Raw genomic sequence first — 26,773 nt, 5'->3', positions numbered from 1 at the left:
CTGCGGAGGGCTCTTGTGTTAGAAAATGCAACTCACTACTTCAGTTGCAGAGAAATGTTTCCTGTCTCTCTGGAGCCCAAAAGTGCAGACGATCATTTCGTTGATAGTTTTTGGATAAAGGAAATCAGACCAGCTGGCTGCTTTCACATTTAGGTTGATGCTTGACTTGGGCTCAGGGTCTCGGACCAAACAAGCCTCCCAGGCATATTTCAGGTCCTCTTACTAAGATTAGACTGACTGAGATAGACTGAGGGAGGAACCTGGAGTTTGAAACCCACTCAAGGTAATAGAGAACCCAAAAAAAGCACGCAGGTTCTCTCAGAACACAGAGTTGGCTCAAGCTGGAATGATGACAGACAAAATGAAACATTATAAAACTGTGGTTAGTGATCATTTATGCATTTTGAACAATATACAATACACAGAAGGACAAACTGTCATTCTGTAACAGACTCCCTGCAATAATATCATGACTCCATCCCATAAATTAACTTAAACACATTATCTCGGTGGCCAGATCACTGCAACCACATGACACAAAAGACACACAGGGTGCATAATAACCTGGATTAAAAAGTGATTAAAGCAGTCAAAGACATTTTATTATCCTAAATCGACTAAAGTGCTGCCGATGATGTTGTGGCAGGTCAGAGCCGGAGTCCATCTCAGTACCCAAATCGATCTGCTTCGTACCCCAGCATCTAAACTGCATCCATATTAGATGATAATTACTTCTTAATGGGGGGATGGATCCTCATTTGATGGTCATGCAAACACTAAATTATATTAATCGCACTTCATGCAAGTTGTCTAAATGCAAATAGACACAACACTTGTTTGCATTGTACATTGGATTCTGTTTTATCACACACTCGCGACACCACTGTCTCTCACACAGATCTCGGGCTGATTCGCGTTTGCACTTCAACTTGAAATGATTTGGAAAAGTACAAATAAAAGCACATTCTGCCACAAACAAGTCTGTGTTTCTTTCTTTATTGTACAAAACATTGAATGTTGAAAAAAATTTTTGTGGCTAAGAAACACTTAGATCAGTGACTGTATGCCTGGTTCAGAAAAAAATCAATGGCCACCGAAAAAAGGTGCAGGACAAGTTTTTGGACAAGACATTAGTGAATATAGCACCGGATCCCACAGTCCAGACAGATCACTCTCCACACACCATTGGAGACTCAAGTCAGCACCAAGCTGAAGAGCATGCTCACATGCTTTCTGAGCTCCGCGAGCTGATCAGCAGTGAGGTTTGTTCACTGTTTGGTGTGAGACATGTTCATTAACCATTGCTGTGGTGAAATGTAAGGAGACCTTCTGCGACTGATCTTAGAGAGGCGGGGCTCAACCGTTATTATTTGGAGAAAATTGAGGTTTGATCTTACAGACATGGAAGAGAAATCAAGACCTTCTAATCCCCAAGGCGTCAAACGGCGACTATTTTCAAGAGAACTTTTCCGTCCAATGTTGACGCCTAAGTCACTTTTCCATGTTGCATATGGATTGTGCAGTTCCTGCGCAGTCTTGCTAAAGGAGGTGGTTGGTGTTAAATGTGCCCATGGTGTCAGGACATGCCACTTTGAAAAGTTACAGTATCATATGGATCCAAGATGTGAAATTATAGCTACAACCAGCCTTCGCTCTCAAGTACGGACCCTTACATTTCCAAGCCCGCCCCAGAACATTCAACAGATCTAGTTTGACGGTTTGTGGGCTCACATTTACAGAGGGTTTGCACATGTGTTATCGAGCAGTAATTTGGTTTTAGCACAGAGCGATTGGTTGGTCCTCTATTGTTCGTTTGGTTTTAATGCAATGGGAGTAGATCAGTCATGTAGTTGAGCATATATTGTGTCAGCGTTTTTGTTGTTGAATTACACCATTTCATCCTATTATATATACTTCCTATTTTATATACTGTATACCTAAATTGATATGAATATGTTACATCAACATTTTAAATTCATTTGTCTCGTATATTTGCTCAGATGTCTGGTTGCGTTTAACATTTTAATGGTGCTCTGTTGCTAGCTCTCCTACAGACACACTCAAACCGAAGCAGCATTAGGAACTGGCAAACATCCCAAAATTGTGTGCGCAATATTTGTCTGGCTAGAAGTATTTCCAAAGAGTTCATTCCATTTGAGATATCTGGAGGTCTGTCCTGCACACAGAGACCCTCTCAGTCCACAAAGATTCTCTCTGTGAGTGTTTTTCACTGTCATGTTGAAAATCCCAAAGAGCGGAGACTGAAACTGGAGCCTCAGATAAAAGCGCTCATTTATTGCTGTATTGAACAGAAGGACAGAGAGTGGTGGGGGGAACAGGGGTGGGGCTGACTGTCCTCCGTGGCCCCTGAGAGCGGGAGTCATGGATTTAAAAAACAAATGAAGGGTTACAAGAGGGAAGCGGAGGGAGTAATCTGACCCGTCCCCTGCTTTGCATTCACATTAAAGAAGTGCTCAGCTTCTTCGTACAGCGACCCCCTCCCCTGAAAGACAGCTCTCAGAATTGGATTACCAGCATTGAATGGGGTCGGTTCCCCTCCTCTGGGTTCTGTCTCCATCCCCTACCGGGACTAGTGGCACACACACACACAGACACACACACACACACACAGCTCCTTCTTAATTGGTGGGCTGCGTCCTCATTACAAGTCCAAATATATGCATAGGCTGCTATTGTCTCTCTCCACGGACCTTCTCTCTCTCTTTCTGAATGCAGTTTGAAGACTCGCATCATGCTGCGTCTGTGTGCGTGTGCATGAATTTGTGTATCCCAGCCACAGTTGCGATTGTGTCCTTGATGGTGGCGAACTTGAATCCCAATCTGACACTATTGTCCTCTGGAGGGAGTTTGGAGACAAAGCTTTACACTGTCCGTGTGGACACCCGGAGCGCACACACGCACACACACAGGTGAGCTCGCTGGGGGGGGCTCCGAAAACGAGATGCGGTGTCTTGTTATCTGCAGTACTGTTGCTCAGCCTGTTTCCTCCTGATAAATACCTCAGAGTAGTTAACATAAAATATTGAGGCTGTACCTGAACAGGGAGCATTTTCTCCCAAACAAACACATTTTTGGGGGTTTGGGAGAGACACATTCGTCCGAATCACCACGTTGACACATTAAAGTGAAAGGAACTGGGGGACCAGTGAGGATAGTGGAAAAGAAGTATGTTCTGAGAGAGAGATTCAGCCTGCTCCCACTGTACTACCACCTCCATGCTTCACATCTGGGATGCTACTGGCCTGGTGCTGGGTGGCACCAAGGGTTCAATCTTCAACTCATAACAAGTGTGTGTTGTTTTCCATTGTTCCTCGTGTGCTTTCTTGCAAACTACTGCTGCATGCCTTTAACTGAGTGGCTTTGTGGCTGAGGAGTGGTGGAGGGCTGCAGAAATGGTTGTCCTTGGAGAAGGTTCTTCTCTCTCCACAGACTAACAAGGCAGCTCTGGCACCATCATGTTCTTGGTCTCCTTGTCTCCTTTGATAGGTTGCTGTCTTGTCTGACATGCACTGCCGAGCCTTATATACTGACCAGTTTGAGTCTTTCTGAATCACGTCCACTCAACCGGAGTCACGGCAGGTGGACTCTCTCAAGGTGGATCCCTGGAAAGAAAATCTCTTGGAGTTCAGTTTGGCTGTGAATACTTGTGAGCATGTGATTAAAAAAAAACATATGTATTTTCATTTTGCAATATCATGAAACGTGAAGCATGTTGAATACTTGATGCCCTGTCACTGTCTGATAAACACAATCTTGTGTTCAATAGTTACATTGTTTGGCACTGCAGCGCACTAAAATCCTAAAGCTTGCACAGCAGTCAGCACCTTGTCTTCAGCTGTGGGTTGTTGATTCATCCTTGTGTCCAGTCACATATCAAGTCTGTGACCCTAAGACATCATGACATGCTTGTTTGTCAGCCGGAGGAGTGTATTGTTGCTCTTGCATGTGCTGCAGATGTCACCCTGAAAAATCACCTTTGAATCTGAAGAGGATAGATTACAGCTCTAAGAGGAGATTGGACCAGGGGTTTTAAATACCAGGACGAGGAGTTGACATGTAAGAACGTGGGACTGTCATATTAGATGGATTGGGAGGTGCCCACAACTTCTACCCCAACAAACCACCCTCTACCAATTTTGTCTTGGCTGTCTATACCATGCATTTCAATCCTTGCTATGGGACATGTGTGCTCTTCCACATAGAGTTGTTAGTTTGTTTCTAAGTTTGTTGAGTGTAACAGGAGATATTGCAGACATTTATTTGGGTTTTATTCAGGCACCTACTGATGTGAATTTGACTAACACAGTGTCTCATTTTGTGTTAGAAGAAAACAGCATCAAAGACATCATCGCGAGTGAAACATTTCTTTTATTTCATGATAAAACTTGGAACAGAGATTTTAAAGCTGGATCACATCATTCTTATGTTTCTCACCAGCCAGATTACTTCTACACAAGGAGCAACATGTTTTAGCCAGTCAATCAAGATGAGTGTCACAGAAGTGTTGAAGTAGTCAATGAATAAATGTCAATACACATTCTATACAGCTATAAGTCGTGTCTCAGTCTCAAAACTAGGATGAGTTGTTTCCACATCACAAGTAGCAGATGCCTCAAAGCATGTATGTAGGATAAAGGTTCCCTCCACCCAGACAGCCACATCCTTGGATTAAATATCAATAAACATGGCAGCAAAGTTGACCTGGTAAGTTAAGCATTTTATTTTTGTGTCTTCAGCTCTGAGACAAGTGTCACTCTAGGACCGCAGTGGGACCCCATGTGATCACAACAGGAAGTGGATTTAGGGGTCCAAGAACGCGATGCAGAACAGTGCTTTATTCTGGAACATGTTTGTTTCATCAGTTCTTTGACCAGCGATTTTCGATCATACCGTAATCAGTTGCAAACTTCAGTCGGAATTTATCATTTATCGTGAGCGTGTGAGTGTGAGTGAATCAGAGTGATCTAGCATAGAAATATGATTCAGTTCACGGTGTGATTATCATGCTTTACTTCACACATTGACCGTTTGTCATCTCCATTGCATTCATTCTCTCTTATTTTCTCTCTCTATGGCGATGTTGGCACAAACACGTTTTTTCTTAACGCTTTGATAGCCAGCGTTTTTTTCAATGAAATATTGAACATTGCTACTTCTATATGACCATAGTTTGGGATGGAAGCAAATTCACTCATCTGATTTGTATATGACAACATCACCATGTTACTTTCATTATTATTATTATTATTATTAATAATATATTTTTAGTTATTTATTTTACCAACTTGTGACACCCTTCCACATCTCTTAAGCAACAATAATATAACAATGGCTGGGCATCATCGTGAACACCACGTGTTTTTCGCCAGTGTCTGCCATTTTTTCAGTTTTTTTTGTTTTGTTTTTTACATGCAAGCTGTGATTGACCATGCCTCCAATGACGCGAAGAATCTGGTCCAGTATGCGCTGCATGTGGACTGTGAATGGACTCGCTGTCACTGAGCATCGTTACTATGTACTCCACAACTATCAGAAACACCTCAGCCACTGTCGTACAGATCGATGTTGTTGCCATGGGAGTGAGGATGTGTTGCAAAGCCATGTCACAAAGTTGGGTCTTAATAGAGAACGTTCTCTCTTCTTACCCACTTTGAGCTCCTCTGATGTGTCTGTTGCAGAAGCTATTCCTTGCTGGGGATCATGGAGTGAAAAGCAGGGCAGCACTGATATCACTTTTCTGGACTTAATCCACGTGATCATATTTGGATATAGGACTCAAGCTCTGTGCATGGATGAAGAGAAACCACAGGAGGGAGGAGTGCAGATCGCAGAAAAATCGTGTCTCTCAGAACTCTTGTTGACTGCTATGCATCCAGTTCACATATAGTAGCTGCCAAGACAATCTTTGCTTTGATGAACTGTTGTGTTTTTTGACCTTCGGGGAAAATATTGTTATCTCTTTCAGCAGTTGCAGTTGTTCTGAATGCACTTTACTATAGTGGTCCGATAAATAAATGTAAAAAAATACAAGCGACTGAAATGGAGTTTGTGTTTTTGTGAGAGAACAAGTTTAATTTTGCAAACTTTCATCCGTCAGTTAGATTGCTGAAATGTCATACATTGATTTTTTTCAGTTTCATCGATTTATTATCTGAATCCTGAATACAACTGCGATTGCAATGCATTGATTTTTGGGGAGTTTAGCACACAGTCATAGACACCGCAGGGCTAATAGTTGGCATCATAGTTCTTCAGTTTTAGATTCTTTGTTTTGGCTGCACCCTAGGTCATGATCATTTCCACACACCACAACTCATTCAACATCAAAGTTTTCATCATCCATGCTATGTCAGGTTGACTCTTTGAATCCACCAAATATGATGACCTGAGTGAATGACACCCTTGAGCAAAACTGTTTCCCAAGAGGTTGGTTTGAATTGGGAGGAACATGCCCCAAAGAATAAAAGTTGCTTGGTTTTTGAGCGAAAAATATGGAGCCAGGTGTGTTAACCTTAATCACACCAGAGGTGAAAATGTTCAAGCACAGTCAAGGCTGAACAAAATATATATTTGTTGATCTGTCCAAAACAGAATAGCAGTCTCTACTATGATTATTGAGGTCAGTTTCAGCTGAAACATAATGTGCGGTCCCAGACTTCCATTCTCTCAGCCAGTGTTTTCAACCGCTGTGCCGCGGCACATTCGTGTGCCGAGACAGACTATCAGATGTGCCGCTGGAAATGATCCAGTTTTCAAATCATGACCAATAAAGAATGTGTTCACGATGTACGAACACAAGGAGATGACGTGAATTCTGTTGTTTCTATACACTCTAGATCTATGCTGATGAGCTGTGCTGCACTTGGTGCGGTGACGGACGCGGTTATAAAAACAGCACTCATGCTACACCCCAACAAAAATGTACAAAATTGTGCAGTAAGCTAATAAGACAGTATAAGCTGAGTCATGGTTCTTTAGGGTTATGAGTGGGTATCTCCTTGTGTGTTATTACTTACATGCTGCTGCTCGGAGCTTCACAAAGCCCCACAGCGCTGTTCATCAGCAGACGATTCACCTCAGTCTTGAGGATGCATAGGATTATGTTGCAGCAGCCTTGCGAGCGAGACAGCAGCTGCCAGAGATCAGGCGATGTCAGCTGACGTCTCCGACAGATGTTGGTGTCAAAACATTTTCATCAAGTGTCAGTTCCGGTGGATGACTTTCGATCAGAGAGTTGTTTTCTCTGCTCCTTCTCCTTCTGTCCCTGATGAACGCACACACACACAATACAAACAAGTACACACATTTTGTCTTCCTCTTGCTCGCATGCAGATACGTGGTTGTTGTGAGTCTTACTTTTCTCTCATCTGAGTCATCTGGATACCATTTCATGTCAAAGTTTGTTTTTCATTTATTTATAATTATTTATTTATTCTATATCCATGCAATATGCATCTTCATTTTACAGATATCTGACAATGAGGAATTTATGCTTCAGGGCTGCGACCAAACCACGAGTTGTATGTTTCAGTGTTCTGAATGTGGTCAAATAAAAGCAATTAAAACAGAAGGCTCACAAATCTAAATAAACAGGAGACCGGACTCAGGTGGTTTGGATGTAAAAGGAGGAGCAACAGACAACATGATGAATGAAGGATGTTAACAATGGAGGTACTAGGCAACAGAAGGCCTGGAACACAACTGTTTACACACCAGGCTAAGGTGGAGGAAGCTGCCTTGTTGGTGCAACTCCAGACAGGAAATGCCTAAGGCAGAAGATGACGCAAATAAAACAGAATACAAATGAAACAGTGGTGCTCTAATATCACATCAGGATCCATCCGGGCCTCAGGACCTGCACCTGGATGCCTGTTAATTGATAAGCAGACCAGCTTACACCAGGTGTGCGGAGTGTTCAGTGACCTTCCATTGAAATTCACACCTCCTGCCAGCATGGGATCAACGACAAAGGCATTTTATTTAAACTGTTTCTCTGTGCCAATATGAGGACAACCAAGGAGTAACAAGAGAAAATGCCTTTGGGAAACTTACCCGTGAAGCGTCCCGCTGCATTATGAAATTGGCCGCCTCTGATTCCTGCAGTTATACAAATACACCTGTGCTACAACAGTGTAAGACAGTATTCCATGATGTGAAAATGTGAAATGAAAACGTTAACAGAACCATAATAACATCTTAATAGTCAGAACTTAACATATCTTGAATGGTTTTGAGCAACACAAAAAGCTCTCATGCTGCTTATTACTCTCATATTTTAGAAATGTTGCCTATCGCACATTAGCTGGGTGACGTTGCTAGAGAGACAAGAAAAAATCCATTTCAAGACAGGAGATGTAGGTCACTAGAAACTCCATAAAGGGCTGCAAAATGCCCAGGCTTTGGACCTGGTCATCGTAATGGTTTATTGATAAGGGGTTTTCATAACTACTTTGATATCACAACAAAAGTCAAGGTCACCTAATCTTGCGTTCAAACGCTGTCCAAAATCTCCTGTCTCACTTTGATCAGCACATTTCGGTATCTTTGCTGGAAATGCCCTGCACTGAGTGTGAAATTAACTCTCATGATAAAGTAGAAGGGGGTACAGAAGCGTACCATGACTCTGGATCACCTTCTTATCTTCAACAAGGTTTCACAAACCACACTTAAGAGGACCGCTTCCATTAAAGTTGACACAGCGCTTCTTCACTGATATATCTGGACTTTATGGAGCTATCTCCTGTTTCGTTATCCTCTTATCTTTGTTTCCTAGTTAATAGTAAAAATCTGGCTCAGAAAGGATGGAACGCTGCAGCCTCTACAACTTCATCAGATCAACAGAAAAAAAGAATCGTTGTTAAACTCTTATTCCAGACTGTGACTCCAACAGAGACGATGTATCATATCAAATTGTGAGCTTCGCATCACCGCTGCTGTAGGGATTCAGATTACTGTTCCTCAGCTGTGGAGAGAGTCTTGACCGACAGCATCACCGTGTGGTCCAGAACCAACTCTGTGCCAAAGAACGTCGCCATGCAGAGGGATGACTTCACAACTCCAACATCTCTGCCCACACAGAGCTCTCCAGCAGGAAAGCAGTGACCTCTTTAAATCTCCGACACGATGCCTGTTAAAAGCGTAACCTCTACACTTTATCACACTTCAGAATCACATCCTGCAATAATCACATGTTTTCAAAGCGAAGGGAATACAGCTAATGCTACCGAGCCGTCCTATAATTTCTTGCTGTGAACTTCCTGCGGTCTGTGTTGCTGTCGTCATGCTGGAGCGGCAACAAAGCTGTCGGTTTGTGAGTCTGGGGAACGTGTGACAGAGCCGAGCGGCGGCCGAGTGATGTCTGATGAAAGCAGACACCGAGGAGCGACTGAGGGAAGGAGATGTAGCCCCTGTGTCAACTCTGCAGTCTTCTCATACGCTGCTCCGCCTGTAGACACCGTGGCTACACAAACATGTGAGGGTCTCACCATGTGTGTTTCATCATTGTGAAGAACCGTATTATTACTAGATTACTAGTATTAGGAGTACATGTAATGGCGCAAAATAAATCAATAAAAACACTAGAGAATCAATCACTCCTACAGTTCTGTCAAATTTTTGTGTTGGTTTCAACTCAAATGACTCATACATAGTGTCTTTGTGTCCTCTAGTCCTCAATGACAACTGAAATAGGCTCCGATAACCTGTGACCCCGGAGGAGTGGAACACTGGAGCGGGTGATGAATGGAAGGCAAATACAATTAGATGCAACCTTCAGAAGTTAATGCCATATATAGCTGTCTTCAAAGAGACAACTGTATCTTTATTCAGCTCCATTCATTTTGAGGCTCTATTCATTTGCCCTTTTTAGACAAGAATCCGTTCATACTATGTTTTATTGCACAAACCAAGTCATCTGTCCGTCCATCCATTTATACTAAAACTTTTGAAGGCCAGACAATCGCGTTTCCTCCCACGGTCTGACAAAAACACAGCCCAACAGAGAGGCACAGGTGCCCGGACCTTGCCAACCACCTGCCTTTAAACCCTAACTCCTTAACTGTAAACCCTGCTGACCCGAGTCACCCTGCTTCAGGTCACTGCACTCACTTGGGTCAAGTTAGTTCTGTTCCCTGACAACAGGAGCAAGACATCAAATATTGCCCTTCCAGCATCCAGTTCTACGCAGTAGAAGCCATTCCTCTCTCTGTGACGAGAGACCTTTTGTAATGTGCCTCTCTGCCCTCATCCTCCCACCGGTAGCACCACAGTCTGGCACACACTTAGAGAGAACATTTTTCTTTCTGTCCATCACTGTTGGTTCTGGTTTCCTAACTTGACCACTATGATGGATTTACCACTGTTGCGAAATGAATCACTTTCAAATTTGGTTCCACGTTTTACCTTGATGTTTTGGAAACTGCCAGCTTAGCGTTAAAAATCCGTTAGCAATAGTGAATGACAATGCTTATATAGGAAATGATTGAAAAGTTGATATCAGTTGCTGCTTGCCAAGTCATCAATAATCCTTTCTTTGAGACAATCATTGTCATGTATGAAGCGCTCCAAGTGAGATGTCCATACTTATTTCACACATTATACACCAACTCGTGCCTTGCAATAGTTCCCTCAAAATGGTACCGGAAATTGTTATTTCCAGAAACAGCCACTTCCCAGTGAATTCTTGTAAGAGGAGCTCATCTTCGTGCTCCCTGACCTCACAGTGATGCAGCGCAGCCTCTTCTATCCATCAACTGGGTTCTCCCTGAAGAACGACAATGCAGTGCACATGGCCAGGCAGACAGCTTATAATGTGGGCATACACACTCCATCTGACGTGTGTGAAGCGGCGAAACGCACACTTAGAAAGTATCACATAAGCAGTGTCCCCAGCCGTGGCTCCACAGTGAGTCAGAGATGCACACACAGCATTTGAGGCCACAACACATCACTTCCATTTTAGTTCACACTAGGAAGAGCTGTGGGCGGAGGGTTGCTCTGCATGTGTGTGTGTGTGTGTGTGTGCAGTTTAGCTTCACTTGTGGGGACCAATTCTTTACAAAACACTTCTGTTTGGGGACCTTATGCCTTTGTGGGGACCATTTGGCTGGACCCCGCAAATCTAAGCTTCAATTTCAGGATGAAGACGTCCGAAATAACTGGGTCATTATAACTGGGTTTAAGTTTGATTCTGGTCCTGGTTAAGGTGAGCCATGTGTTTTGGATGATTAGGTTTACAGTGAGTGGCTGGGGAAAGCATTATGTCAATGAGAAACCTCACAATGTCCCCACAAGGAGAGAAATACAAAAACGTTTGCGCGTGTGTGTGGTCCTATATAGCTATTATTTTATGCACCAACTCTTGGAACACCTACTTCTGGGGACCTTATAGACTTGTGGGTACATTTTGTCGGTCCCCACAAGTTTAAGCCCCAATTTGAGGATTAAAACTTCAGAATAATCTGGTCATTATAACTGAATTTAAGTTGGTTTAGCTCCTGGTTGAGGTTAGCCATTTGCTCAAAAGGTTTAGAGTGAGAGGCTGGGGAAAGCATTGTGGCAATGAAATGTCCCCACAAAACATAAGAACCTTGACTGTGTGTGCATGCAAGTGAGCGGCAGAATGTTGGGAGCAAGAGGACAGAAAGAAGAGGGTGGTGTGTGTGTGTGTGTGAGTGTGTGTGAGGTCCAATTAATTTACATTAGTTTAGTATTGTTGGGCTTCAAGCAGCTGCAGATTTCCACTCTAATGGTTTTTCCACTCATTGGATGGAGGAGGAGGCCTGCAGTGATCTGTGGAGCAGATACTTCAGATGTGGACGTTGTCCAAACACACTCAGATGTGCATCACAAGTACCTTGAGATGATCAGACTTTTTTCTTGTGCATTATTTCATAAGTGAGTGCAGCACACAGGAGTCACTTCAGGTCACCACTGATGCAGGTTCAAGACCTGTGGCTCATTTAAAGTGGTGCATTATAGGAAGGGCTGTTGAGTTACGGTACGTACAGACCAAACGCGACTTCCGCGAGCGACACGACTGATTTGCATAGAAAGTCAATGGGGTTGGGCGACTGACGGCGACCAGCGGCGACCAACATGGCAGCGACACGACTGGGGTGTGCAACGCTACAAGATTTGAGCTACATGCGGCGACTCCGGCTACTCAAGACGACACAACTGGGGTACAGCGACAGTAGCAGAAGTTCACCACCTGCGGAGCGTTGACCAATCAGAGACCAGATCCGCGAGTGACGTGTCCCGGCGGAGGAGAAGCAAATCGCTGCGGTTGTTTACAAGCAGACTTTCCGCCGTCCTGAGAGTGGCTCAAATCGTGCATTTTTTAATTTCCACCGGAACATAAATAGGAAGAATCTTGTCCGGAGGGAAAGTTCGCCACAACGGTGGCGTTCCTGGTGAGTTGAGACCTTTATTTACGTAAGTTTACTAAAGTTATGTTCGCCTAAACGCAATGTCCACCGAGTTTACGAGGCGAATGCACCGCTGCGACGGTAGAAACTACGTATGTATGGTGACGAGATAAATAAGTACTGTTTCTGATTTAATTAAATTCAGATGAGACGTCCTGAAGGGTCTGTTTATATGAGGGGAGGACGGTGACCGAGGAGCGGAGTGGTCAGCGGCATCTACTGTAGTGCCGTGAAGTGAGCGTTCTTCACCGTCCTCTCTCTTCTGGAGCCCTTCATCTCCAAGAGAGACCTCAGCCAACATGAGTGGAGAGGCAGCAGCTGCTGCAGCAGCAAGGTAGCAGGTAGGTTTGCACGTTCATTTAGTGGGGACATTCTGAATACTAGATTAATATATAAATATAAAAATGTAAGTGGCTTTCTGTATTGCTTTTTTCTGTAAAGCTACTACAATAATGTAATCACGCTATGCTGCCATTAAGGAGAGGAGGAGGATGGATCCACTCATGATGTTGGTGATGATGATGAGGAGGAGGATGGACCTTCCTCTGCCTCACCTGGTGCTGCTGCGTCTCCTCCACCTGCCACTGGCCCTTCCTCATCCACTGCTGCTCCTCATGTATGTAGAAATAGTATTTGCTAGTATTATTCTATTTTTTTAAATTAAATGTTATTGTTCTACATCATTCAAGCACTGTCATAGTGACATGACTTGCTTTAGGTTAACTATTGCTGTCCTATACAGATTTTATTTATTAGTATTCATCACTATGGCATGTAATTGAACTCAACTTTCATTATGTGCAGGACTCCGATGGAAGAGACCAACAGAGGAAGGGGTCCCCCGATGCTGAAGCTGAGCTCAAATATCTACTAATGTACTCCCTCCACACACCCAGCTCAGAAGAAGGGACAGTTTTCAAGGTCCTCGTTCCTTCCAGGTTCCACATAAATGTAAAATGTACATGTTACTTTACCAAGCAAAACAACAGCTGACTGAAATCATTTGGACCCTTCATTTATTTTCTTTGTAGCCACAGTTTCATGAAAGAACCGGATGCCACCCCACTTCCTCCGCCTCTCTTGACCCTCGTCCCTCTGAGGAAGATCCTTCAAAACACACCTATGTAGTTCACTTCAAGTTTGACTGTGATTCTGTGTGTATTGAATGAGTATAAATGAATTAGTTACTTTATTTTTGCAAATAAAGTGTTTGACAATGAACATTTCTTTTTGTGAAAAATGGATTCACAGAAAAAAATTAAATCAAAAGCACTTTGCAAAATGTCAACAAATTGAGTTGAACACAGCTTTGTTTTATTGCAGAGATTAAATATATATGCAAGAACCTATGCTTTGTTAAAATAGGTGGCTGACTCTTGAATGAGCAATTGTGTTGCACTGATAAATTTTTTTTCCAAAAAGGAGAAGCCTCATCTTCAACAAAAACATATGTGGTCGGTGGCCGTGGTCCTCTGGTCAGCTACTGGAAGTGGACGGTCACACAACACTGAAGCAGTTGGTGATGAGTCTCCTGTTACCGAAGATCTGCAAAATATAAACCATACATGGATATGTAAACATATATATATGTTGGTGATAATTTAACAAAGTATATATCAACCATACAACAGTGCATCTAGGATAAATTGTTTAATCACAATGCATTTAACTGTTGCATTCATTGATTACCACAAAGTGGCGCTCACTGACTTTAGTGTACAAATTATTGACGATGACAGATTATATATCTCCGAAAATTACTTCAAGCATACAGCAGATACGACCGCGGAGTTGATAAACTGATGACAGTTCAGAAAGACTTGGACACAAGTCGCCGTACATAACTACACATCGAGTTGCTTACCGAAGACAGACGTTCGCCAGAGGACAGACCGCGGCACTTGGTGTCCTGTATTCGGCCACTGATCCGGACCAACAGGTCGTCCAACTCGCGGCGGTTCCGCCTGAAGTACCGCACGAAGCGGCCGTATCCCGGTGACGCTGCTGGAGCAGGAAGTTAAATTCACCAGTGTGAGCGGCTCTGGCGAATGCTACGAAACGAGAGACGTCTCTTTTTTCATGTTTTCAATTAATAAGTAGCGATAGTTTGAGCACCGGCTCCGCCATCTTCAATCCACCGTCCACAACAACTTGAGACCACGCCCTCCGGCGACTGACCTACTTTCGATCCGGACAGGTGGCGACTAATGACGACCTGAGCAAGCTACCTGCTGCTGACGACTGGCGCTACAGCGACAGAAATGTCGCGTTCGGTGTGTACGTACCTTTATGTGAAGTCAACTGAGTCAGTGGAGCAGCCGCTCAGCCTCCAATGACGGAGTCTTGTTCTGGCACCCCCAGCACTTTAGGTCCCATATTGCAGTCTCTAATGAGATGGTGGTCTTCGCCTGCATTTGTCTATAGGAGTGACGGACGGCCATTTTTCTTATCAGCCCTCTTGCAATCCTTTTGTGTTGGTGTGTGAAGCGTGTGAGAGCGTGCACCAGAACTGCCTAGCAACCTAAGTCCCAGGCACAAGGCTTCAAACATTAGTCTGCTCAGCTGCCAGACACTTGCTGAGAAGTGTGAAAAGAAAAATGTGATGTAACGGAGTGGCAAACATGCCGCTGCTTTTTGAACAGGATTCGCCAACATTAAGTGTAGAAGAGTATATTTCAATAAATCTAAACTGGGCCCCTGGCTATTTATCTGAATAAATATTGTTTAATTTGTCTTTTACAATATTTAATATGGAATGTTTTCATTAGAGAATGAAATGACACTCGAGTAAAATAATTCAGGTAATATTTTCATTATTTTTAAATACATAAAATAACATATAAAGTGAGATTATGCCCAAAAAGGTTTGTTGTAGAGCAGAAAATCTTGAATCCAATGCTCGTTTTTCGCGATCATCTACCTAAGAGTTGCCAAATGATGTCGACTTTCTTGGTATGAAAGCTTGGAATTGAAAGTTGTATTTTTACGTCATCATAAGTTAGATCTTCATTGAATATATAACGTTATAACGTTCGCTCATCAACGTGACTTCTTGTCATAGCGCCCGCGTGCAACTGCGCTGACGCGGCCTGTGGCTCCCTCTAGTGGTCACTTTCTGCATCACATCTCCTCTGTCAGCGGACAAAAATAAAACAGTGCGTCACTGTCCATCCGGTGGTGTGACGCGCCGACGACACTTCACCGACGAATGTACTTATAATTGCGCGAATGTGCTCGTCCTATTTTTAAAAGCGGATGCGTTAGGCGGCTCTATTTCTAGGATGATGTTCGAAAGTTAATATCGCCAGCACAAAATGTTGCCACGTGAGCCGAGGTTTATTTTCAAGAGCAGATGGACAGGGTCCATTTCTTCCTCAGGGGCCAATCATAGTGCTGCACAGACTTCCTAAGTGAAGTCGTTGTTCGTCGTTTAGAGCAAGATTAAATAAAACTAAATAAAAACGACCACCTCCAATAATATTTTTATTGTCCTGACACTATCTTTTTTAATCTTTTAAAAATAAATACATGAATGATTGCCACTTCTACGCCTCTATCGTGTGTATCACTACATATTGTACATCCATAATCTTTTCGCCTTTCAAATTATAGTTGATCATTTGATTGATTTATTGATTGTAAAACACGTAACTCGTCAGCATGTTCGATGTGACTGAAAATTATGAATATTCGTACTGTTGTGGTCATTATCAAAAGATCCCCCGCCTGCCCTCTTAGTATCCAAATCAGACATGAGGAAAAATGCTAACAATTCCATTTAAAAATTAATAAAAAATAAATAAATACAAAATACAAACAAAAACATCCAAGTCTGTGGAGCTGTCGGAAAGTTTGTTGAGGCGTTGGAGAACTTTTCTGTCTCACTGTGTTAGTCAGGGAGGAGGCGCGCGCGCACGCACACACACACGCACGCACGCACACACACGCACACACCAATACGCGCGGACAAACACACACCCTGTGACTGTGTATCACTTGAGACGCTCAGACAGAATGAAATATTCTCTCCTCCGCCTTGTCACCAGTGTTGCGCTCCCTCTCCTGCAGCAGGCGCGGACTCTCTCCATCCCTCACTCCCAGCGGCGCCGCTTCCGCCCGGACGTCTCTGCAGACCAGCGACCCTCTCAGACCCTTCCCCACCTTCCCACACCAAGGTAAGTTCTCTCACTCGCTGCATTTCACACACTCCAGGGAGAGAACAATGGAGCTCTTGGATGGATTTGGCTGCTGCCTCCTTCAGATTTTCACTTAATCATTTCTGCCTCTTTCGGATGTTTTCTCCGTGCTCCCAAGTTCAAAGCGCGTTGGTGTTTGTTGTTTAACGTAGTTTCCGGTCCTCCTGGTAAACAATGAGCTCAGTGATTCATCCACATGTGTCTTTATTTATCTCCAGTCCTCCTCAGCTTTGTATTCAGGAGGCGTTCAATGGCACCGTGGAGTTACGCAGGGCTTAGTGACTCGCAGTAAGTTGTTGATGAAGTTTCCGTGAATCTTTTCCTCAAAGGTCTCCAGGTGAGGCAGGTCAGACATGATGAAGGCTGAAGTTAATGTGCCCTCGAACCATTGGACCGTTACATCATCTCCAAAACTCCAGCGCCTCGCTGCCAGCGTGGGTGTGGCTCCCACTTGCTGCTGAGAGGAGCCTTTCTGCTGAGACTTGTGCTTCATTGTACTTTCTTTTTTAAAATCCAGATGAAGCTTGTGGGCGGGATAATGGCCACGAGAGTGATGATGAAGAGTTTACCTGTTAGCAGGCAACAGCAACGCTAAAATTAAAACATCCAGAGACGTGCGCATGTTTGCATCCTTTTCATCTCACTGCACACTGTCGGTGAGATTTCCACTCTGCTCATGAGACACAATAGGAAATAGGGCTGATGATTTTGTTGCATGTGTTTGGTATTTCGGTGGGATTTAACCCGAAAATCCTACGAGACAAGCAATGGCCTGCGGGCAATGTTTGGCCTCTCAGGGTTTTAATACGGACGGCGATAGTTCACCAACTTGTTTTGCTGCCTTTTCATATTGTGGCGACACAAACCAGCTGAATCTATTGTGTGAGGCCCTGGAGTGCAAGTTGGAGTCAAGAGGATTGTTCTGCTGGAAATCATTCTGAAAGAGAGAAAGATAGAGAAAATAAACAACATTATATACAACGTGAATCAACATCTTGACAAGAAAAATGAAATATTGTTTACCCATTTACCCAAGATACATGCACAGAAACCAAGGAAAAGGATGGGTATGTGATTTGTTGCCAAAGAAAGAAAACTGCTCCTATTAAAAAGCTCTCATATCGTACCTTTAACTGAAGATGCATTAGTCCTGTATTTGAAAGTGGAAGTTTATCGATGAGTCTGAAAAATTAATCTCTAAAAAAATATGCATCTCGTCACAGTGCTGAAATATTTTTCCATTTATATCAAACTAGGACCTGATCATGTAGATCAAACATATCAATAAACAAACAGGGCAACCAATAAGCATTGAGGCATGTGTCACATATGATACTTGTTACTGTATTATTACTTGCTTGTATGGAACTGTGTTGGAAATACTGTATGTAGGATCTAGGTTATCATGATTTAGTTTCTTATTAAAGGTATAATATTGAAGCCAACATGGTTTTCTTCCAGTGAAGTCTTCCTCTTCAGGAACTGAGGCTTTGCTGCTCTGAGAGTGTACTTCTTGTGTCCATATTTTCTTTAAATTGTGTCCAACGCTGGACTTGGTGGCGTGAATCACAGTTTATTCGAAGAAGAAAGCCTGTGGACATAATCTAGGATGATGCGATGAACATGAAGGTGGTGCAACCAAATCTGAGCATATATTTTGGGTGTGTGGGAGTATTCGGCCCCTGTGCGGTGTGGGAGGAGTGTGATCGCCGAGTCCAAGCGTGACGCTGGAGCTTTTGGACAGAGTTCAGTGGTGGACTGATCCACCATGTTCAGACTTGGGGCTGAGAATGTGCGGTCACAGTATAGACACTTTTTTTTTGGTCATTTGACAGCTTTAAAAACAGCTGACATTTCAAGCACATGTATTGAGAAGTGTTACTGCGACCACATAAAAGAGATATTTGGCCCTTTTTGTACAGGATAACTTTTACACCATCAGTTATCACCTCTATTTTCAAATCTGGTTGCAAGATTGTGCAAAAGTTGGTGTCAAATTTCACAAAAACAGTTAAGAAACATATCACCATATATATAGTCCCTGAAAAGCATTTCTGCTTTGGAAGATGGACTTTTTGAAAGAGACTAGACTAGTGCGCACATACATCTGGAGTTGTCAGACGTGATGGAGTAAGACTTGATGAGTCAGCAGAAGAAAATACATGAGCTCTTTCAAGCGTGCCAGGATACGGTGAAAGAATGAGAGACAAAAATAATTGTATTTATTTTGAATAATGTTCCAGTGTTCTTGTTACAGCTCTATAATAGGCAAACTCCAGAGGGTCTGTATTGCAATACTGCTGAGGTAATGTTTTCTATAAGTGGCCAGTCAGTGAAGAGCACGTCTACCACTCGTACTACAAGTCCCATAATGCACCACATTGGCAGAAGCTATTTGAATTAGGCTTTTCCACATTTGTATTCATGCTTAAATATAGTCAGATTTAACCAGGTAAACGGCTTTGATATGAACGGCCATCCATTCCTTTCAATCCTGCAGTGAGTTCTGCTTCATCACACCATGGCTGTAATCGTTGTGGCAATGGATTTATATATGGCAGGTTGAGCTGCAGTTTGGCAGCAGGTTCATTAGCAAGACAGGTGACATCCAGACCCGACACCCACAGTAGACTGAGTGACGAAATGCTGCACTCATAGAAATAGAAAATCGAATGTGCGGAAAAATGTCCACCTGGCATCAACACTGTTAGTATCCACTTTATCTTTTTTTCAAACAACTGTCCATTTCTGCCCATCTAGCTAATATATATATATATATATATATATATATATATATATATATATATATATATATATATATATATATATATATATATATATATATATATATATATATATATATATATATATATATCATAGTTTAATTGTATAAGAATATTTGCCACAAGAAGCCACATTTTTCAATTTGAATGAATTTGGTATATTACTGGATGGACCCATACATACATTTAAACAACAAAATATTTTGTTGTTTAGTTTGTTTAGTACAATAAATCACAATGGTGGTTATATTCAAGTTTTTATATCACCTTATTTAAACTAAAGCGCTTTTAATGTGTTGAAAATATTTGTATAAGAATTTCAGTGTTATAAGATTTTCAAATACATTCAGAGTAGTGGAAACCCTGGCCATTGTGTAATAAAAAACATCCCTGAACAAAAGCAAACAGATGCTTTTGTTCAGGGATTCCTCCATGTTTGTTGTTGTTGTTATCATCCTAGCTGCCACGTGTCTTGTGCTTCAGTGTGATCAGTGGACCAGGAACTCCAGCACTTACAAAGGTTCCCTGTTGTCTGGAGAGCACACTGTTTGATTAAATTAAATAAAATGAAAACGACTAAATGTGATTAAAATATTTTAATGCTTTAATTATGATTAAACTAATCGCGATTATATATATGTGTGTGTGTGTGTGTGTGTGTGTGTGTGTGTGTGTGTGTGTGTGTGTGTGTGTGTGTGTGTGTGTGTGTGTGTGATTATCACCTCATATAATCTATCTACTCTTATTAGGTTCTTTGTATCTCAAATACTCAAATATTTCACACACAAAAATTCACACCAACAGTTCAGGTCAGGTTAAAATTTTTATTTTTATTTTTTGAAAATGCGAAATAGCTACATAGAGTGGTTTAACATGTAACCTAATTTTTAAATCCGGCACCACACAGATTTGCTATTTTGTAATGGACTAGGTGTGAGACTATATTGTATCATGGCACTGGAAACTACAGAATCAGACGATATCTCTCCTGGAAAGTTTCAGTGAGGGAGTGAGATGAGACTTGGTCTCCAAACAGAGTTTTATTCGCAGCAGTGCTGGGTGTTCACAAAGCACACATAACGTGTTACGGTGGATGACACAAAACTCACCTCACCAGCTCATCCACTCCAAGTATAAGAATAAGTATAAGAAAAATGAGTGCGTGGAGTCAAAAGGCTCAACCTTTGGTGCCTGCTCGAGATAAATATGAGTTACAGCAATATGTTAAAACGTTGCACCACAATACTTCCTCTTTCCATTTCATTTCTGTATGTACTGATATCTTCATCCTATTTCAAAACTCATTCCTACAGTTAGACATTAGCTAATTGTTGAGCAAGCCAGAACAGAAATTGTCCACTACATATCACCATTAAAACAATGGGATAAATGAAACCCAGACGCTGAATGTATTTGAAGAAAAAGGCAGGTGCTGTGAGTGGAGGCCCTCCGTCCTCATCAGCTTCAAACAGCTCCGGCATTAATTCAGCTCTTTGTCCTCTTGTGGTCACTCTAACACAATCTGAGGAGTAAAGTGATCAAGCTCATCTGGCTCCAACTTAAAGGATAAGCCAGCATGCCTCAGCGTATGAAAGAACATGGCGATTTTAGAATCAAAGTTATGTATGATCATCTCAATCTGATTTAATAGTTTTAAATGTGAGTCAAGCCTGGTGTGCCACATGTTTGTCGTCCCTACCTGCCTCTAGGTATAATCCTATTTCATTTCATAGCATGCCACATGCAACATGATACAGTCAGTGGTGTCAGTGGAAAACAAAGCCAGAGGAGGACAATTTTACTGTTCTGTATGTAACCAAAATGAAGCCTTATGCTAAAACTAGCCTCCACTTGCGAGACTCTTATTGTGAATTCTTTTTATTACTTTTTCTTGTCAAAGATATTCAAAGGCTGTTTAGTTCATGTGACCTTTGTTTAGTCCAGGACTTGGCTTGTGCTTGAAATTGAAAATATAGCATGTCCAGTCTCTCAACCTTGTGCATTGACCAGCCAGAAGTGTCAGACAGAGCCTGGGCCAGCTTCAGGGGAAGAGCCATGTTCCTTCCTGGGTCCTTTTCTTTAGTGTGTTTATTTTTTACAGACGTGCTGAAGGACCGGGTGGAATGTGAGGCCATCTAGTGGAAGGTTTCATACGCTTGCCAAGTTCTCCTGGAGTGTTGGTGCGCTGAACGTCAGTATCTCAAGATATTTATTTCACAGTTATGCTAACAGACTCCTCCCACAGTGGGAGCTGTGGCTCTGATTCACTTCTCTCTCGCTTTGTCACACTTTCAACCTCATCACTCACTCTCACATCCCTCTTTACTGGACGAGTGCTATCTCTGGGGCACTTTTGTCGCCTGCATCAAACTGGACAGATGTCGTCACTCAGCTGACCCCCTCACCCTGTGAATGCTTATGGCTCGTTGTAATGATGCTTTTCCATTAGTCATCCCACGCTGCTAGAAACGCTTGGCTGCTGTCACACTCTCTTTTGGGCCACTGCAAAGTGATCGTCAACATCAACCAATTTAAGAAACACTTGTGTTGGAGATATATTTTCATATGTTCGTCGTGACTGACAAATGGGATCTAGAAAACCGAGGTTGGCTTTCATACTTTATGTTTAGCTCAAAAGTGCGAAACAACCTCATTTTGTCCTCAGAGCCTATGATGAGTTAGTTAGGGAGGTTGAAGTCCTCCTTGACTTAAAGGCTGAGGGAAGATTTTTGAAGGAAAATAAACTGAGTCACCAGTTCTCGTGGTGCGATACGACTAGGAAAGCACTGACTCTCTGAACTCTCTACCCACTCTTACCCTCCGAGCTGCACTTTAACTGTTTGCACTCTCGTTGTTAACTTGCACTCGACACTTTTGTTGTTGTTTTTGTTGTATTTGTTGTTTATGTTGTATTTTATACATGGTTTAATGTCGCGTACATCACAGAGTAGTGACATTTCAATCCTCCATATGCAGTGCATATGGCAGTATATGACGAGATGATGAGTAAAAGCTACCTCAGCTTACCTTTTGAGAATGTTGGCTCATGGCACAAAGGAAGTTTCTTCACCGAGAAATTGAAACCCAGTCGTCGCCAATGAAGTTCCCTTTATGCTACAGTGAAATGACCAGGATAAGCCGGTCTACCTGATGCTTTCTTTAGTATGACAGGGTGAGCCCGATATGTGGAACTGCACCTACCTACACTGCAATAGTAGTGGGAATTCATTAACATATGTGACGTTGTGATCATCTGCTGTCGAATGTTTCTCAATGCCAAAAAAAGCCTCATCAATATGATGGCTGAAAGAGCTGGCCATGTTTCTGGCATCGTGGGAGAAACCCAAAGATGTGGCTCACATTGGCCTCACATCAAAGTCTGTAGGAAGACGGCTCATCGCACGCTACGGTAGTTTGGGTAAGAGGTCATTGTTGTTCTTAAGTTTAACGCAACGTAGTACTTACTTGGCTAAGAGAAGCATTAGCGAAAAATCACATTGTAAATACACACAAAGTGTAAACAATGAAATAAGGCCCAGTGGATGCAAGCAGCTGAAGTGTACTTGGGTGGAATCCTGGATGCCTCTGAGCGGTGCTCTGCTCTTTCCCATCTTAGAGGAGACCTGCCGTGGGGATCATATTGTTGTCGGAATGCTTTTGTATCTGTGAGGTCTGAAACAAATCCGCTTTGTTTGTGGTGAAAGAAGATGAGCATTTTTCGGATGTTTGCTTGGTTGTTTCTCAGACGCGTGGTGATGTTTGCTCAGGCAGTGTTTCACGAGTGCTGATGATGAAGTTGTGGGCTGCTTTCAGCTCTGCGTCGCGACAGTGGGAGACAATACATAGGATATTTAATGAGTAGATAGATGAAGACTGCCCTGAGGATGATGACAATAATGATGGTGCTAATGATCACGAGCGGTATTTATTCAAAGCTTTATTGAAGCAGCTTGAGCAACCAGTTCAGCAAGTTGCTGTGCGAGTGCTGAGTGATGACAGTAATATATGGATGGTGACAGAATTAACTAGTGATGATATGGTGGTCAAGGAGATCTGCCACATTGACTGACCTGAGTATGAGCGATGGTGAGAACTTTAGTGGCTAAAATAATAGTTTTAGTTCATAGCAGCACTAATGATCATGTCCATCATTAGATTCATCTGAAGTACTTTCATGATGATGATCTTGTAAAACTAGTGGAATTGACTCATCTGCATTTGAGAGAAATAAAGCTGCGCTTCCTTCAGAAACATGCCTGTCTTGTGTTTCTTGCTTTTACACTCTGGCCACTGATCAAAGCGACATCATCAAAAGACCCTCTGAGGGCTGAAGGTGCCGTGTATCCCAAAACTTGAAGGGGTGCTGGTTCACATGCTGACCAGCCTGTGTGAAGCAGATCTGCACACCACGATGCTGTAAGAGGGCTTCTGTGTGAGCAGCTGCTCTCTGGCAGAGATCTTTGTCTTCCTACACAGATTACTTCATCCTCTTCATGCTGATACGCTTAAGGAACTCTGGTAGGACATTCCCAGAAGCTCACGTGTGCCAAAGTGCATTAGTATAGCCAACGTGTTTGCTTTAGAGCTTTGTCAATGTTCATTTATTCCTTTGGTGAGCACAGGCGGTGAGCACCATGCCTGCATTTGTTCAGGAGAAGTGCAAGCGTGGTGGTATTGAAAGCATGAGCAGAGTCTTTGAACTGGATTCTGGCATCGAACCCTGCCCACTCCAGGTGCTGCAGTAGGTCGTGGGGGCTCATACCGGAGAACTGCATATGTGGATCTCTAACAAATATGTCCAAAGAATATTTGGATTTTGCATTTGGGTCCTTTTTATGAGCAATAATTATACTGTAATTTTAGATGTTAGAATTATCTGCCTCACATTAACATGGGGATACAAGATGGAGTCTTGGAAGGATGGTTGGATGCTGCAAAAAAAACAAACTTTGTGGCAACATTTTGTCCTATTCTATGTCCCAATGAAGAGCCTTCCTCTGCTTCCATCAGGCGCCTACGCTGCTGCCCCCCTCAGGTCCAACAACACCTAGTCTGATTCCTGGTGAACAAAATAAATTTTGCCAGCTGGAAGTTCACTTCTTTGAGATTGGAACTCCCCTTTCTTTTATCTCCTGTTTCTCTCTTCCTCACCGTCTGTTTCTCCAAGTTAGTTACGTAACTAATTTTGGTGTGTCTATGTGTGTGCACTTGGTTTAGATATACATATGGGGACACATTCTTGTGGGTACTTTTTGCTTGTCCCCACAAGGTTAAGCCTCAATTTGAAGATAGAAATAAACGGGTGATTATAATTGAATATAAGTTTGGTTTAGACTGGCTGGTTAGGTTTAAGGTGAGGTACTGGGGAAAGGGTTATGACCTCTAAATGGCTGGTGGAGCCCCTTGGTCTTAATCTCTGGTTTAGCAGCTTTAATGTTACTTACCTAGTTTTGGTTTTGGTGACAAGATGAACCAAATAATTTGTTTGCATCAGCTACAGATGCAAATCATCCATTTTTATCTTTCACTCGAAAAAAAAGAGTGAAGTTAATTATATAACATCTTTACCTCCTCCTGTGCCTCATCGCCCTCTGATGCTATTTATCATACTCTGTGTTGCTGGTCAAAGTGCAGCTTAATGGATTGGTACTTCCAAGACGGAAGAATTATGTAACATTTGGTTAAGAGAAGAGGAATAAATGTGAATAATTCAAATGTGCCATTGAAAGAAAAGCTGTCCGTGTGCTTTGTAATTGAAACAGGAGGGCGCCACGAAATTCCGACTCATTTTTCCGGTATGACTTTGGTAGCGTGATGAGAAAATCGAAGCATTTGAAGGAGTCCGGTGAAGTGATTCCAAAAGAGGAACTACCCCCAAAAACAGCATATTTTGTCAAAAGTGAGGTCAAGGAACCATGTGTGACCCCCCATCCCCACCCCACCCCAACCCCGGAGCATGGTTAGGAATAATGTGTGCGTGGTGGACTGGGTTCTGATTCGTGGGCGAGAGGGTGTTTCACTGAGTCGGAATGCCTGGTAGGATGTGTAGGCCTGGTTGCCATGGTGACCATCTGCTGCTACGCTCGCAAGCGTTTCGCTGACAGCCCACACAGTGTGACATCCAGCAAAAGCCAATCTGAGAGAGAGAAGAGAGAAAGTAAAACTGTGATTGAACGCAGCACTAAAAGGCCAAAAATAAGCAAAACGCTCAGAAATAAGCAAACTGTTACCTGCATTTGCTTTTTCCATATTGCATAAATTGCCTTCCATATATATATATATATATATATATATATATATATATATATATATATATATATATATATATATATGAATGAATTGTGCTAATAAAATGATCACATCGACCTCCATGATGTGTTATTGGTCTTAAACATGTTTCGATGTTTCGATGTTTCCACTTTGTTTTAATACGTTTGATATGAGAATTCATCTTCAAAAGGAGACCATTGCAGTAATCGATCGCCACTTTCACACACTCTGTGTATCACTTTTCCAAATGGGATGAGAGGGGACACTCTACTAATTTGGGAGGGACATTAGTGTAGTAAAATAAAAGTGTTTGTCTTTTCACTGTATTCCAGATGCAGGAGGTGGGCAGCACGCACAAAGGTTCACAGAGGACCTTCAGCATCCTGGATCGTCTGTTGGCAACACATCCAGTGTGGCTGCAGCTGTCACTATACTACGAGTCTACCCTGTACATCCTGCTCAGAGAACCAGTCGGGGTGAGGGGCCACCTATCCACAGTAACTAATTCTCAGAACAATGAAATGGGGCTCCACGTCTTGTCTAACTCAGATGTATAAAGTTCTGAACGGAGACCAAAACTCCCAGTTGGACAAGCATCATTTGTATTGCTGTTGTTGTTGATGCTTCTGTCTACAGACGTTTCTGGTGCGCAAGTGCAGTGCCACTCATAAGAAGGTGCTGTGCCTGAGAGCCACGGCGGACCAAAGCGCTACCTGTGTGAAAGAGTTCTTCATCAGTGAGGAGGACTCCAGTGAGTTTTTAAAAAATGAAGTTGGTTGTCAGTCTGAGGTTTACAAGTGGCAGTGTCCTCTCTACTTTCTTTAACCAGCGTTTGCCCTGGAAAGCTCTGCACTCAGCTTTCCAGACTTGTGTCGACTGGTGGCCTTCTACTGCATCAGCAGGTGAACATTCATTGTGCTTTCAATTTTTTCGTCAATATACTCTTAGACATGCCATACTCAAGGCTTGCGACTGCTTGTGGTAGACTGTTTTACCTGCTGTTAACTTCCTTTGAAGGGGAACTATTGTGCTCATTTTCTGGTAATTGAATCTCAACTTCATGCTGAAATAATAT

General features: G+C 42.6%; 1 protein-coding gene and 1 long non-coding RNA gene across 5 annotated transcripts in view; both read left to right on the top strand.

Moving 5' to 3' along the window:
• The first annotated feature begins 12,251 nt into the window (after positions 1–12,251).
• On the top strand, positions 12,252–13,732 carry LOC128755208 (uncharacterized). Of its 3 annotated transcripts, none has more exons than XR_008414083.1 (4): positions 12,252–12,434; positions 12,595–12,790; positions 12,929–13,065; positions 13,254–13,732. It is a non-coding gene; the product is annotated as an uncharacterized LOC128755208 (long non-coding RNA). The 3 variants fall into 3 exon arrangements; XR_008414084.1 differs by having other exon boundaries at positions 12,891–13,065; XR_008414085.1 differs by lacking the exon at positions 12,929–13,065.
• Positions 13,733–14,584: 852 nt separating this feature from the next.
• rin1b (Ras and Rab interactor 1b) overlaps positions 14,585–26,773 on the top strand; it is a 23,828-nt gene continuing 11,639 nt past the window's right edge. Inside the window, exons 1-5 of one of the 2 annotated variants that reach the window (XM_053858319.1) lie at positions 14,585–14,726; positions 16,518–16,624; positions 26,031–26,174; positions 26,335–26,449; positions 26,528–26,600. In XM_053858319.1, the coding sequence (XP_053714294.1) occupies positions 14,711–14,726; positions 16,518–16,624; positions 26,031–26,174; positions 26,335–26,449; positions 26,528–26,600 (455 nt within the window). In that variant the 5' untranslated portion in view covers positions 14,585–14,710. Of the gene's footprint in view, positions 14,727–16,517; positions 16,625–21,527; positions 21,620–26,030; positions 26,175–26,334; positions 26,450–26,527; positions 26,601–26,773 lie in introns of those variants that run through there. The other variant, XM_053858320.1, reaches the window with a different exon arrangement.

This window comes from Synchiropus splendidus, chromosome 3, assembly GCF_027744825.2.
Source record: "Synchiropus splendidus isolate RoL2022-P1 chromosome 3, RoL_Sspl_1.0, whole genome shotgun sequence".
NCBI classification, from domain to species: Eukaryota; Metazoa; Chordata; class Actinopteri; order Syngnathiformes; family Callionymidae; genus Synchiropus; species Synchiropus splendidus.
The sequence above is the reverse complement of the archived record's forward strand: the minus strand, read 5'-3'. Positions and strand labels throughout refer to the sequence as shown.